Source organism: Ornithorhynchus anatinus, chromosome 7 (assembly GCF_004115215.2).
Source record: "Ornithorhynchus anatinus isolate Pmale09 chromosome 7, mOrnAna1.pri.v4, whole genome shotgun sequence".
Lineage (NCBI taxonomy): Eukaryota > Metazoa > Chordata > Mammalia > Monotremata > Ornithorhynchidae > Ornithorhynchus > Ornithorhynchus anatinus.
The window spans coordinates 73,968,664-73,984,776 of record NC_041734.1 but is presented as its reverse complement, the minus strand read 5'-3'; the positions used below and the strand labels follow the sequence as shown (position 1 = coordinate 73,984,776).

Below are 16,113 nucleotides of genomic sequence, written 5' to 3'. Positions count from 1 at the left end.
GCAGAGTTCAAGATAAAAATAGCATGTTTTTTGGTGGCCAAATTCAAAGTTGAGGAAATGATTCCTCTCCAGTGTGGATGAGAAGAAATCCCTTCTGTGAGGAAACTTCCTGTCATTATTGCTAACTCCTGTGGGGTGGGAACAGGGAGGGGAGAGAGGAGGAAGGGGCACAGCTTAGGGGGAGGAAGAGTCTTTTTCTAGATGAAGAGAGAGCATGTTGTAGAAGGATCTCCTGCTCTGAGCAGCAGGCCAGACCAAGTACCTGGTTGAAAGATTTGTTTTGCAGGGCATTTGGTGTTGAGTGAGCTGAGAGCAGAACTAAGGCTCCTGGCAAAAGAATCCCCACTCGCAAAAATTACTTCCTCGGCTATTTACTGAGTAGTCAGTGGTCTATGTTCCCATACCTCAGTCTTTCCCAAAGGAAAGGGCTCTTTCCTCTTTGGCTGGGAGCAGTGGGATATAGTCTGTCCCAGTGCTGAATGATGCCGGGTGTCCTGCTTGAAAATCGGGTTCACGGCATCTGGAATACCTCAAGGAACTGGCCAAAGAAGAGAAGGCAGAATCATTTACATCGTCTCCGTCTCACTTGGCTTACTGGAAGGAGCGAGGGTCTGGGAGTTAGGGGAGCTGGGTTCTAACCCCAGCTCCGCCACTTGTCTGTTGTGTGACCTTAAATTAGTTCACCTCTCTGTGCCTCATTTCCCTTATCTCTAAAATGGGGATTAAGATTGTGAGCCCCATGTGGGACAGGGACTGTGTCCAACCTGATTAGCTTGTATCTATCCCAGTGCTTAGCATAGCGCCTGGCACATAGTAAACCCTTAACAAGTACAATTAAGAAAACCCCCAGCTCTTCCACTTGTCTGCTGTGTGAATTTGGGGAAGTCACTTAACTTTTCTGGGATTCAGTTCCCTCATCTGCAAAATGGTGATTCATTACTTCTTCCTTCTACTCGTGAGCCTCACATGAGACAGGGACTATGTCTGACCTGATCATCTTGTATCTAGGCTATTGGTTAGTACAGTGTTTGGGACATGGTAAGCACTTAACAAATGCCGTTATTATGAGTGGTGCGGTTGTGCTTTTTTTGGGGGGGGGGGGGGGTGAGGGAGTTTTGAGGCTAGAAAGAAGCTGGTGCATTCTTGCTAGTTAAAGGAAATGGCCAACTTTCATCTTTCACTCCTGTAGGGGGCTTCACTCAAGTCCACCCAAGTGCATGTTCATGTTCCAGTGTAACATGGCATAATTTGAATTTGTCAGAGTGAAAATGCTAGACTATTTGTCTGGATTGCTCTTTCAAACGTTATTTTTCAACGGCACCTTCTTTTATGTACTGGAAACATGCCAGGCTGGTCACCTAAAGCAGAAGTGTGGAGATAATAACGGTAGCAGAATAGCAAACTGCACCTGTAGAGTTAAAGTGCCCGGCCCTCTCTGTGAGAGAGAAACCGAGAGAGATATTCTGTCCCGTTGAGTGGGTGCTGAGACATAATGCATAATTCACAGGACCATGCTGGCTCATGCAGATGGCGATATTAGAGACCGATTGATGCAAAGAGAAGCAAAGTCTCCTAGAGAGTTCGTTATATTTCCGTCCCTCCCATGCTTTCCTGTCTCCCTCCCGTTCTGCTGCGGATAGCAAATGAAAACCCCAAGTTTCAAGGGAATTCCCCTACCGCTTCAAAATGTCGGGCCCAGGCGTTAAATCTATAAAACGTCACCATCCCAACTGTGAAAAAGTGACAAGCACCCATCTAACGCTCTGCCTTTGAAGATTCATTCATTCAACAGTATTTACTGAGCGCTTACTCTGTGCAGGGCACGGTACTAAGCGCTTGAATGTACAACTGGGCAACAGAGAGAGACAATCCCTGCCCAATATAACGGGCTCACAAGTCTAAACGTGAAGATCTGCCGGCCTCACCCCTTGCAGTCTTGAAGTTGTGGTTTCCTAACGGGTGCAGCTGGGCAGAGTAGATGGTTGAGCTGCAGCCTCTTTGCAAGTGATTAGGAAAAGCTGGAATGAAGCTGTAGCACACTCTGGTGGTGGTGGAAGTGACCCTTCAGGAAGGACCGGGGAGACGGAGGAATGGAAAAACACAGGAATAAATTAAGAAGAAAGCAAGTTGTGGAAATTCTGGATATGCAGTGAATCGACTCTCCGAGGCAGATTGTCCTACTTGGTGGATAATGAAATAATAAATCAGATTTGCGGTGTTTGCGAGATTAAATGTTTTTGTTTGTTTTTTGGGTTTTTTTTGAAGTTGAAATCACCCTCCAGGGTTCATTACAACCAAAGCTGAAAGTGCTCCCTTTGCACCACATGTAATTGTTACCAGGCTGTTCGTGGAGCAGCACCACAGAAACCACTATTGTCAATTACCCAGGCCCTCCACCCCAGTGGCTTTGAGTTGGTCTGGAAAGGCCTTTAGGGGATCAAGGATTCCTGAGGTATTAAATGGGGGATTGGAGAGGATGGAGTGAGGGGAAGAAAAAAGACAAAGAGAAATACCTAAAAAAGGTGTTGAGGCTGCTGAGATTTGTCAGTTTCTCATCCTTTACGTGTGTCTGTTTATTTGGGAGGACAATATTTACGGTCCTCTTCTGGCATACTCTCATGAGAGTGTGTGTGTGTTTGGAGAGAGGGAATTGTAACTTCCCTGTTGAATGACTAAGTAGATTAGTCTTCTGCACTGCCATAAAAGGTCTGTAAAATACTTTTAATCAGTCTCTGGTAGCAAGCAGTGGGGGAAGAAGCTGTTACATATTTGACGTTCTTTGGGCTGTTTCTTTTTCAGCTCCGCCCTGTGGAGGACGGTTGAATTCCAAAGATGCTGGTTATATCACCTCCCCTGGCTACCCTCAGGACTACCCCTCCCACCAGAACTGCGAGTGGGTCATCTATGCCCCGGAACCCAACCAGAAGATTGTCCTCAACTTCAACCCTCACTTTGAAATCGAAAAGCACGACTGCAAGTAAGCACGCTCCCGTTCCCTTTCGGTAAATAAAGTGCCATCGCTTGTTTTCATCTCAGAATTCAAGGATCGATAGCTCCAGAAACATGATCCCGAAAGGTGACTCCAGGCCCCAGAGCGAAACTCCTTAGATCACCCTCCCTTGTGGCAAACCGAAGCCTTGGTGGGTGGCGCCTTCGGGGACACGGGGGCTCCAAGTTGCATTCCCAATCAATCAGTGATATAGAGAGGCAGCCGCCAAGTGGTTAGAGCACGGGCCTGGACGACAGGAGGACCTGAGTTCTAATCCCGGCTCTGCCCCTTGTCTGCTGTGTGACCTTGGGCAAGTAATTTCACTTCTCTGGGCCTCAGTTACCTCATCTGTATAATGGGATTAAGACTGGTGAGCCCCATGTGAGACAGGGACTGGGTCCAACCCTATTTGCTCGTATCCACTCCAGCGCTTAGTTCAGTGCCTGGCACATAGTAAGTACTTAACAAATACCACAATTATCATTATTAATAGTGGCATTTATTGAACACCTACTGTGTGCAGTGCACTGTATTAAGCACTTGGGAGAGTAGGATAGAATTAGTAGACATGATCTCTGCCTTCAGGGAGCTTTAAGCTCTTGGGGAAGAGACAGACACTTAAAATCAGAGTCCCCAGGACTAGGTGGTGGGTGTATAGTTCAACTACGCATCTTGTTTATCAAGCAGTCATAACTCCTGACTGCTTTCTATTTGCAGAGCACCGGCCTAAGCACTTGGGCGAGTACCAATACAAAAGAGTTGGTGGATGCGTTCCCCACCCACAGTGAACTGGTGTTTGCTAAGTGATTACTATGCGGCAAGCTCTGTGTTTTGGTGTTAATCCCCTACCTCCTGGATGGTATGGAAAAATGAGTGCTTCTGATTCGATTATGACGTATCAACCCTCTAGACTGTAAGCCGGTGGGCCGGGAATGTATCTACCAACTCTTTTGTATTGTAATCTTCCCAAACTGTGGCTCAGTGGAAAGAGCCTGGGCTTCGGAGTCAGAGGTCATGGGTTCGACTGCCGGCTCTGCCACTTGTCAGCTGTGTGACTGTGGGCAAGGCACTTAACTTCTCTGTGCCTCAGTTACCTCATCCGTAAAATGGGGATTAACTGTGAGCCTCACGTGTGACAACCTGATTACCCCATATCTACCCCAGCGCTTAGAACAGTGCTCTGCACATAGTAAGGGCTTAACAAATACCAACATGATTATTATTAGAGTGCTCTGTGCACAGTAAGCACTCAGTAAATGCCACTGAGTGATTGTTCCATCTCAGTACTTATTAAGTGTTATAAAATTGAAGAGGTAGGGAAAAGAAGTATCTTATCCCCCTTTTGCAGATAAGAAAACCGAGGTATAGAAAGATTAAGTGACTTGACTAAGGGCACACAGCAGGGCAGTAATTGAGATGGGATAAAAACGCGAGATTACTTTCTTCCAGGCCTGCACTCTTCATTCCACTAGGTCATCTGCCTTGTCCTTACAGCCCCATCTACCACGCGTAGAACTCTGAAGGCAGAATGATGAGATGGGATGAGTATGAGGAGGAGCAGTTAGGATCTACTGAGGAATAATTATCAACCTCGGGAAGCCCCCTGGCTATGGAGAGTTGCTACTGGGTCCCTGGAGCCACCACAGTTTATTCTAGGAGAATCAAACAATCAATCATTCAGTTGTATTTATTGAGCACTTACTGGGTGCAGAGCACTGTACTAAGTGCACGGAAGAGTACAGGAGAGAAGGAGAGACCCCCGTTGGGATGTTGAGAATGCTTTTCACCAGCACCTCCCCTTCTGCACACCATCTGATAACCAAAGTGGGGGAGCCCTGGCAAGCTGGCTCCACCACTTGTCTGCTGTGTGACCTTGGGCAAGTCACTCCATTTCTCTGAGCCTCAGTCACTCCATCTGTAAAATGGGGTTTGATACTGTGAGCCCCACTTGGGACAGAGACTGTAACCAACCCAATTAGCTTATATCCACCCCAGCACTTAGTATAGTGCCCGGCACATAGCACTTAATAAATACTGTAATTAATTAGCAAACAAGACAGAATCAGATCCGAATCCCACATTTAAGAAAATGAGAGTGTGGATTAGCATCACTTTTGATTCTTGTTTCTTGAGCACTTTCTGTGCGTTTGTGCTTATTGAGTGTTTTGAAAGGTGGGGCATGGGGATAGAAAATGGAAAAGCTGCAGATGGGGAGAAAACCCCAGCCCAGATGAGGGGGTGCTCCAAGTGGGGGATGGTAAAGGAGAGAAGGGGCAAAGAATGGACCGAGTCAATGAGTGCATCCCTCCCTTCTCCCCTTTCCTCCCCACCCCAAAATGCTGCAGAGTGGATTTACCGGCTGCCCTTCACCTTCTTTTGGGTGATGGAACCATTTTATGATGCCATATATATTTATAATTCCATTTATTTATATTGATGCCTGTTTACTTGTTTTGATGTCTGTCTTCCCCCCTCTAGACCGTAAGCCCGTTGTGGGCAGGGAATGTCTCTCTATTGCTGAATTGTACTTTCCAAGCATTTAGTACAGTGCTCTGCACACGGTAAGCGCTCGACAAATATGACTGAATGAATGAACTCTTTGAAAGCAGGGCCCAGACCTACCTACCTAATAATGTTGGTATTTGTTAAGCGCTTACTATGTGCCGAGCACTGTTCTAAGCCCTGGGGTAAACACAGGGGAATCAGGTTGTCCCACGTGGGGCTCACACTTAATCCCCATTTTACAGATGAGGGAACTGAGGCACAGAGAAGTTAAGTGACTTGCCCACAGTCACACAGCTGACAAGTGGCAGAGCTGGGATTTGAACTCATGAGCCCTGACTCCAAAGCCCACGCTCTTTCCACTGCGCTACGCTGCTTCTCATTATTACAAGTGCACCTGTATTGCACTTTCCCATGTGCTGAGTATAGTGTTCTGCACACAGCACTTAATCGAGCTGTATTCATTAATCGAGTTGTATTTATTGAATGCTTTCTGTGTCTCGAGCACTGGACTAAGCTTGGGAGAGTCACATTCCCTGCCCACAAGGAGCTTTCAGTCTATACCACTGATTGATTGATTAGTTGCTGCATGAAGCTGCACACTGGGAAGCGTGGCTCCAGGCAGCGACTGGCCCGTGATTCTGAGAGGATTGAGGCTCTTTTTTTTCTGGTGTTGGTGACCTGGGAGTGCTGAGCCCTCCCGAGTCCAGGAGCGTGAACTGGGGTGCAGTTGTTTTCCAGACGCTTGCCATCTGAGTACTATTTCCCCAACCCCAAACAGTTTACAGAACGAAAAGCAACAGAATGGACATTAATGGGAGTAATGCTGAGCACAGTGCTTTGCACACAGTAAGCATTCAAAAATTATGATTGAATGAATGAATGAACTAGGAGGCCTTAGTGGATCCTAAACCTGATTTTACCCTATGCAGGAAAGGGGATCTGGGGCAGTTTGATTCAATTTCTATGTTACCCAGCTAATTCCATGCCCTTGTGGAATTTTAGCAGCCATCTATGGTTTGCAGTTCATTAACACTCAGCTCAGTCTAATATGGCTTTGTAAGAGAATCTTTTAAAAGGCGATGCAACTTTTTTTCCTGCGACCAAACTGCAGGTTTCTGGCACAAAGTGAAACCCAGATTCAGAGACACTTGATTTTGGGACTGAGCTCAGATAAATTTGACAAAGCACCCTTCTCTGCAGAGAGCCAAATTCTTCCATGCTGATGGCAGCATCTCTCAGTGAAATCACCAGGAGGGAGTTTTATGTATATGGATTAGTGGCAGAGCGGGGATACTGGAGAAGCCCAGAGTTAATCAGCAGGGCCCGCTTGCTCCCTTTATTCATCCCTTTCCCAGCTTCACAGTGCTTACGTACATACCTGTACAACCACGCTGTGGAGAAGCAGCATGGCTTAGTGGAAAGAACCTGGGCTTTGGAGTCAGAGGTCATGGATTTGAATTCTGGCTCTGCCACTTGTCAGCTCTGTGACTGTGGGCAAGTCACTTAACTTCTCGGTGCCTCCGTTACCTCATTTGTAAAATGGGGATTAACTGTGAGCCTCATGTGGGACAACCTGATTACCCTGTATCTACCCCAGCGCTTAGAACAGTGCTCTGCACATAGTAAGCGCTTAACAAATGCCAACATTATTATACCTGTAATTTATTTACTTCTATTAATGTCTGTCTCCCCCTCTAGACTGTAAGGTCGTTGTGGGCAGGGAATGTATCTGTTTACTGTCATATTGTACCCTCCCAAGTGCTTAGTACAGCGCTCTACACACAGTAAATGCTCAAAAAAATCTGGTTGACTGACGATAATTCTGGATGGTGGAACAGCTAGGCAGACATTTGTTGTGGCTTGGGGTTGCTCTGCTCTATGTTACCCATGAGGAGGGTGATCTGGGGTAGGAGAGGGAGAATGAAAGAGATAGAGGAGATGAAGGGAAGAAGTTATTGCCAGATTCTTCATCCCTCCTACAGATGTTAAAATGGAGGCCATAGATTGGTGCTTTTAGGGTTGGACTGGTCTGCCAGGATTCTGGAAAAACCCTGATGGACTAGTCTGGGCCGGCCTGGATCGTGTCTGCCTTGCTTGAGGTAAGATGGCACTTGGAATCAGGAAGGAGAGCAGCAACGGGGAGGAGATGGAGCTTCCATTCCTCAAATGCTCTCCCTGCCCACCCTTTAATGATAACCTGGGTTTTGCCAGGATTGATTTTGGAATCTGCCTGGCCCCGATTCCTTTTTTTAAATGATATTTAAGCACTTACTATGGGCCAGGCATTGAACCAAGCACTGGGGTAGATACAAGTTAATCAGTTTGCACATAGTCCCTGTCCCACAGAGGGCTCACAGTCTTAATCCCCATTTTACAGATGAGGTAACTGAGGCACAGAGCAGTTAAGTGACTTGCCCAGGGTCACACAGCCAACAAGCGGCAGAGCCAACATTAGAACCCAGGTCCCGATTCCCACGCCCGTGCTGTGTCCACTAGGCCATGCTGCTTCTCTTTCCCCGGGTTGGTCTCTGCCCTCTCCATCTGAGATCGTGAGGCAGCCATCCTGGGCCATTTGTCTTCTGGGGCACTAAAATGGGTGAGAATGATATGGCCTCACGAAAGAACCTGGACTTGGAAGTCTAGATTTTAATCTTAATCCTGCCACTCACTGACTTTGGGCAAGTCACTTCTCCATGTCCCAGTTTCCCCATCGTAAAATGGGGATTAATTACCTGTCTGAGCCCCACGTGGGTCAATTACCATGAATCTTCCTAGAATCTTAGTACAGTGCTTGGCACATAGTAAGCATTTAACAAAGTACCACAATTACTACCAAACTCCTCATCCCACCAATTCTTCCTCTCTTCCCCAAACAGTTATATACTTTTCTCTCAACCCTTTTCAGAGTCACATTTCTTGCAAACCTTGCTGTATTTATTTTTGCTGACTGCATTAAGAGAAAAGTGGTTTCCTTATACACCCTTCTCTCCCATACCCCTTTTTCTTCATTTTAAAAGAAATACCTCTTTATCCTTGAAATCTTGGAAGGGGGTTATGCTCTGTTTCCCCTTGTGTCCAGTTGTGCTTCTCATATTCCAAGGATACCTTAGTTTGCCAAGCTGTTGAGCCGAAAAGAAATCTGTCTTTTCTCTTTGGGCACATGCTCCATGCTCAGCTGGACCTCAGCACTTTTCTGAAATAAAACTTGGAACCAGAAATTGCCCAGACTGTTCCGGGTGACTTGACTCAGCAACTAAAGAACAGGAGGGATGGAGGGAAGGAAGAAGCCCAGTCCAACAGTGTGGAAATGGCCATAATAACCTACTTGCTCCCAGTTTTCTCCCATGCTGCTCAGGCCTACAAGCCTGAACCGGATAACTGCCCATCGCAAATGGAAATGGATTTCTGGCTGAAGAGAAGCATCCTACTTTCTTCATGGAAGTTGCTACTGAGTCCAAATCTTCCCCACCTTGGGTCACGCTCAGCTCGAATCGCTGAATCGAGTCCCCAGATGTCAGGGCTGAGGCTTTCTTGATTCCCAGGGGACCTGAACCCGCAACTTGTCCGTGGGCTGTCCGGCCTGGGCAGCCCCACTCTCTCTCCTTGGAAATTTCAGCTCCAAAGCCACAGCTTTGCATGAGCCCGTGCAGTTTAGAGCTCCCATAGCTGGTTTTCTTTCGTCGCATATTTTTACCCCCTTAAAAGAATCCCCCCAAAATCCTCAGGTTTCTTCTTGACCGATTAATTGGCCAGAGGTCAGAAACCAAAATCGATCCATTGATCTGCCAGGATACAGAAGCTGAGGGATGAGAGAAAGGAAATATAGCATGTGACTGAGTCCCAGCCACCAATCTGGATAAACAGAGAAACAGCCTCATTCCCTGTGGCAGTGGGAAGAGGCTTACTCCTTCTGTAGACAAATGCCTTTCATTTGAGTCACTGCCCAACCAGTCAAACAGTGAAAAACACACACACACACATACTCACCCACCAGTCTACTTTTTTTCCACACTGCGGGAAAAATAAAACCCAAATCCCAGACCTACTTAGGATACTCCCCTAACTCACGATGAGTAAGTATCCCAACCGACCTGACATCTCAAATGGTGCTCCTTTTAAATGCACATTTTATCTGCGGTTGTTTGTAGCCCCGTCTTCTGGTACAATGCCAAATCCGACTAAAATCTTAGGGCGGGTTTGTTCTTCCATTGACAGGCCAGTTCAGTAGAATGTCTGGAAATCCTTTAATTTTCAAACGGTGCTGGGCAGGATGGGAAATCTTTTCCACCTCACTCTTATGCCAGGAAGAATTTTTAAGAGCCATTTCCAAAACAGAAAGGCCAGCGATTTTAATTCACTTTAAAATGCCACTTGCCTTATTGTTCTTTCCAAACTGGCCTCTGACTCTTGGCTTCCCAACGTGGTGAGACAGGGTTAACGACACAGGCTAGCAGAGCCCTTGGAGGTGGTGGAGTTATTCCTCTGCGTGATTGAACTAAACTAACATAGGGGTGTGTGAAGGGCAGGGCTGTCCTCATGCTCCGTGATCCAGCTCATTCTAAAAGACCATTGTGGGTTGTAGCATAATAAAAATTCTGCTTTCTATGTAGACGTCTGAATTTCCCTCTCTATCCTTTACTGAGACTTGTTTCTCACACACCCTGCTTTATTATTATTATTGACTGTTGAAGAGACAGTGGTTTCTGTCTCCACGCTTTGCCCCTCCATTCATACTTCTTTTGATTTTTTTGAATAGCACTTTTATTTCTTACCAGATCGCTTTCACATCAGATGTCAAATCTTAGCTTCACAGCATCTCTGGGAGGTAGAGAGAGAGGCAGGTATTATTATCCCCATTTTACAGATATGGAAACAGAAGCACAGAGAATTTAAGTGACTTGTCTCCATCTCCAAGCAGACTAGTGAGAAAGAGTAAAGGACGGGCGGGCCATCAGGAGGTCTGGATTTTCACTCCAGCTTTGCAGCTTGTTTGCTGGATGACTTTGCCGGTCGCAAAGTGCAAAATCTCCGTGATACAGCTTTCCCATCAGAGAAATGGGGATGAATGAGTTCTGCTGCTTGTCGGATACGGCCTTATACAAATAAAGAAATTCACGTTGTATGCTTTGATTAAGCTGTTTGGAGTGGGTTAGAGGAGAATGTAAGGGAATGTAATCGCTACAATTATTAGTACAGTTCATCGTGGAATGAAAAATGGTCTGATTTCCCAAGGAGTCAGAAAATAAGATGCTTCTGCATTAGGGGTTTGGAGCGTGTGCTGTGGGTGACTCCTGATTCATGCATTCTCCCTGGAACTATGATTCCCAGAGGACTTTGAACATCCTTTGAACATCCCCTATGACCCTCCTGTTCTCACATTTGGCCTCCTGCCGAGTGGCGTTTCTTTCAGATAGGCTGTGTTGTAATAGTGCCTGTCCAAATGCAAGCTTTTCCGTAGATTGCCCTCTCAACAATGGGACTGGGAAAACCACCAGAGACTTCCAAACGCTTCGTTCCAGCTCTCAGAACTGGCACCTCCTCTGTATCTAGAGCTCCCAAGAGGGCACCCATTCACCCGATGTAACTTGGTGAAATTCTCCCGTCAAGTTACATTTGGGGAGAACGTCTTGTGGAGTTCAAAGAGAACGCTAGGTATGGAAGTGATAAGGAGAAGGGACAACCCTAACAAAAGAAGAGGAGACCAAAAATGGCCACAAGTATTGGGGAAAAGAGGACCTGTGTTTCCTACTGCATTTTTCTTCCGGGAGCAAATTCAGCTGGAAGGAAATCTGAAGGAGTCAGCTCGTCCAGCCCCCTGGTATGACCGTCTCAGGAAGTTAGAGGTTGACCCTTGTTTAAAAGAGCTGTAGACACGAACACCACTGCCTTCTTGGTCATGTGCTCCGGATTCTCCCAAGCCAGGGCATTGTTTCCCTGTGAGGAGATGGTTTTCCTTGATTTGAGGTGAAGCATTGTTTTTAATCCTGAGGAAGCACCCCTGGAGAATATTAATTGGATGACCTTTTTTTTCTTTTTTCACACCTTTTGAAAAGCCTCAGAGCAGTAACACAAGTTAAAGAAGGTGCTGGTTGCTGGTTGTATGTTAATTACTCCACAGGGGGAAGGCAAGGGGAAAGATTGGAAGAAGGAAAAAAAGAGGAAATCCATGAACTGTGCACTTCTGAGATTTGCTAACTTGATCACTCTGACTATTTTCTGTCAGCATTGCTGACAGCTAGCTTAATTGCAAATACCTTTTACTCAGTCCACATTCCAACCGAGTGTCCCATCCCTTGGTGAATCTCTTCACCAAGACACATTTCTTTGTGACGATCCAAACCCAAAACACCATTTCCACCTTCTCACTCTAGGCTTCAAGGCTGTCCATCACCTTGCCTCCTCCTACCTCTCCTCCCTTCTCTCTTTCCACTGCCCACCCCCCACGCTCCGCACCTCTGCCGCCCACCTCCTCACCATCCCCCATTCTCGCCTATCCCGCCGTCGACCCCTGGGCCACATCCTTCCGCAGTGGAACGCTCTCCCTCCTCATCTCTGCCAAACTCATTCTCTTCTCGTCTTCAAAACCCTACTTAAAGCTCACCTCCTCCAAGAGGCCTTCCCAGACTGAGCTCCCCGTTCCCCTCTGCTCCCTCTACCCCCCCCCTTCACGTCTCCACAGCTAAACCCTCTTTTCCCCCCATTTCCCTCTGCTCCTCCCCCTCTCCCTTCCCATTTCCTCAGCACCATACTCGTCCGCTCAACTGTATATATTTTCATTACCCTATTTATTTTGTTAATGAGATGTACATCACCTTGATTCTATTTATTTGCTATTGTTTTAATGAGATGTTCATCCCCTCGATTCTACTTATTGCTATTGTTCTTGTTTGTCCGTCTCCCCCGATTAGACTGTAAACCTGTCAAAGGGCAGGGACTGTATCTGTTACCGATTTGTACATCCCAAGCGCTTAGTACAGTGCTCTGTACATAGTAAGCGCTCTGTCAAAACTGTTGAATTAATTTCCATCTTAGGGACTTGCAGACCCAGCAGACACAGCCTCTTCACGCGTGGGGTGTCAGTGATTCTGGCCCAAATTCCCCCAAGATGATCTAATTCTAGTAGCTTCAGAGCGTAACAATAGAAAACCCGAAAGTCCCAACCGAGGGCAATGAGGTTGTAACTCTGTTGTATTTAATGGCATATCTGTGCACTATATTGCTTCCTCCTTCCTGTAATTTATTTTAGTGTCCGCTCCTTGAAGGCAGGGGCTATTCTTACTAACTATTATCCTTTTACAAACACAAGAGTGCTCTGCACAGAGTAATTTCTCAATAAGTACTATTATTTGCAGATACTTTTCTCACCTGATCTGTGCTGCTTTTCTAAGATTTAGTGGCCCATTTTGGCTACTTTCCTTTGTAAATGTATCTTTCCATCTCAGTGTTTTTTGCTGGTCTGCAGCTGTGAGGGATGCTGAATGTGGGGTTGCACACCAGATTCTGTTTTAATAATAATTGGGGCATTTGCACTGCACGCAATGAGCATGCAGTAAATACTGATAACGTTAAGCACTTACTATGTTCCGAGCACTCTCCTCGGAACAAGATAACCAAGGTCAGCCACAGTCCTCGTCGCACAGTGGCTCGCAATCCATGGGAGATGACTCCTCTAGACTGTAAACTCGTTATGGGCAGGGAACCTGTCTGCTAATTCTGTTGTACTGTACTCTTCCAAGTGCTTAGTATAGTGCTGTACACATAGTAAGTGCTCAAAAATATGATTGAGAAAACTGAGGCACAGAGAAGCTGTGACTTGCCCAAAGTCACATAACAGACAAGTGGCAGAACTGGGGTGAACCCGGATCCTCTGATTCTCAGACCTGCCCTCTTTCCCCTAGGCCATGTTCACTTCTCCCTTCTTCGTTTTCCACTGCTCCAGTGCCTAGGAGGCTGAGTTTTTAAGAGACCCTTTCTATGCTGTTTCTTCTCTTTCCCTGACTAAGCCCTCATTTTTTTCTGCATCGCTCATTTAGACTGTGAGCCCGTCACTGGGCAGGGATAATCTCTATCTGTTATCTCTATCTATGAGAAGCAGCGTGGCTCAGTGGAAAGAGCCCAGGCTTGGGAGTCAGAGGTCATGGGTTCGCATCCCGGCTCTGTCACTTGGCAGCTTTGTGACTGTGGGCAATTCACTTAACTTCTCTGTGCCTCAGTTACCTCATCTGTAAAATGGGGATTAAGTGTGAGCCTCACGTGGGACAACCTGATTACCCTGTGTCTACCCCAGTGCTTAGAACAGTGCTCTGCACATAGTAAGCGCTTAACAAATACCAACATGATTATTATTATTATTATCTGTTGCCGAATTGTACATTCCAAGCGCTTAGTACAGTGCTCTGCACGTAATAAGCGCTCAATAAATACTATTGAATGAATGAATGAATCACTCTTACACTTGGATTTGCTCCCTTTTTTCACCCCTCCCTTAACTTCCAGCACTTACGTGAATATCTGTAATTTATTTTTATTTATAATAATGTCTGTCTATCACTCTAGACTGTAATCTCACTGTGGGCAGGGAACGTGCTTACCAATTCTGTTCTATTATTATATTGTACTTCCGAAGTGCTTAGTACAGTTTCTGCACACAGTAAGCATTTAGTAAATATGATTGATTGAGAGTGCTAGACAACAATAATGATAATAGTATTTGTTAAGCACTTACTATATGCCAAGCATTGTTCTAAGCTTTTAAGCACTGGGATAGATAAAAGTCAATCAGGTTGGACACAGGCCCTGTCCCACATGGAGCTCATACTCTTAATCCCCATTTCACAGATGAGATAACTGAGGGCCAGAAAAGTTAAGTGACTTGCCCAAGGTAACGCAGCAGACATATGGCAGAGCTGGGATTAGAACCCAGATCCTTCTAACTCCTAGTCTCCTGCTCTAACCCCTGCTCTAACCACTAAGCCACAGTGCATCTCAGATTCAATAATCTCCAGATTCCAGCTAGGGAGTCAAGGAGAGAGATGCCTCTTTTTCTCTTTCAACAGACATTTTGCCATTTTGATTCTCAATCAGTGGTAAAAACATTTCCCTCTTCTCAGCCTCCTCAAAATTCTCAATTAATAAATTAATCGTATTTACTGAGTGCTCACTGTGTGCAGGGCACTATATTAAATGTTGGGGAAAGTGCAATATAATAAACTTACTAGATGCCATCCCTCCCCAGAGCTTACAGTCTAAAAGAGCAGACAGACAGGGTAAATAGTAGAGTATATAGATATCAAAGTGCCCAAGGAGTACAAAAGGAGTACAAAAAGAGTGCCCAAGGAGTACAGTAGAGAAGCAACATGGCTCAGTGGAAAGAGCCTGGGCTTGAGAGTCCGAGGTCATGAGTTCGAATCCCGGATCTGCCACTTGGCAGCTGTGTGACTGTGGGCAAGTCACTTAACCTCTCTGTGCCTCAGTTACCTCATCTGTAAAATGGGGATTAACTGTGAGCCTCACGTGGGACAACCTGATTACCCTGTATCTACCCCAGCGCTTAGAACAGTGCTTTGCACGTCGTAAGCGCTTAACAAATACCAACATTATTATTATCACAAAACCAAATAGTCAGTGCAGAGGGGAGAATGATTAGGGAAATAAGGACTTAGGGAAGGCCTCTTGGAGGCAATGTGATTTTTCGGAGGGTTTTGAAGGTGGGTAGAACGGTGGAGGGGGAAGGAGTTCCAGGCTGAAGGGCAAGGGGTTGGCGGCGAGACAGATGCAGTCGAGGTAGATTGAGGAGGTTGGTGTTAGAGGAGTTGGATGGTATAAATCTGCAAGGTAAGGCAGGAGGGAGCGAGCTGGTTCCTGGCCATCCTCCCAACCACTGCCAATGCATTCATTCTACATCTGGAATCAGGAGATGAGAGGCCTAGTAATAGAGTGTCAGAGGAAGTAATTGATTTCTCACGCAGGGAGAATTCTCTTGCCTTTAGTGTCAGTGGAGCTGAACCACAGCTTTGAAGAGTGAGCAAGAGGTGTAAATGCTCAGCGGCTGAGCTGACAGGGCAAAGCAAGGCACCCCAGAGAGCGACTGAGGGAAGGGTGGAAAATGGGGGCAGATATCACTGTTTTATTGGAAAGGAAAGAATTGGTAGTTTGAAGGAGGAGATAAATGGAAGGGGGGGCGGAGGCAAGAAAGTGAGGGATCAAGATAATCGATTAATCCTATTTGGTTTTGGGAGAAGCGACATAGCCTAGTGGCTAGAGTATGGACCCAAGAGTCAGAAGACTTGGCTTCTAATCCTGGCTCTACAACTTAGTAATAATAATAATAATAATTGTGGTATTTGTTAAACACTTACAGTATGCCAGGCACAGTACTAAGAGCTGGGGTGGATACAAGCAAATTGGGTTGAACACAGTCCCTGTCCCACATGGGGCTCACAGTCTCAACCCCCATTTTACAGATGAGGTAACGTAGTCACAGAGAAATGAAGTGACTTGCCCAAGGTCACACAACAGACAAGTAGCGGAGCTGGGATTGTAACCCATGACATTGTCTGCTGTGTGACCTTGGCAAGTCACTTAACATCCCTGTACCTCAGTTTCCTCATCTGTAAAAT

At 46.1% G+C, this 16,113-nt stretch overlaps 1 protein-coding gene across 5 annotated transcripts in view; it reads left to right on the top strand.

Moving 5' to 3' along the window:
• The window catches only part of NRP2 (neuropilin 2), a 138,806-nt gene that overhangs the window by 17,331 nt on the left and 105,362 nt on the right, over positions 1–16,113 (top strand). For all 5 annotated transcript variants that reach the window (XM_016227234.3, XM_029069931.2, XM_007666678.4 and 2 more), the window contains exon 2: positions 2,800–2,977. In XM_016227234.3, coding sequence (XP_016082720.1) covers positions 2,800–2,977 — 178 coding nt within the window. The remainder of the gene's footprint in view (positions 1–2,799; positions 2,978–16,113) is intronic.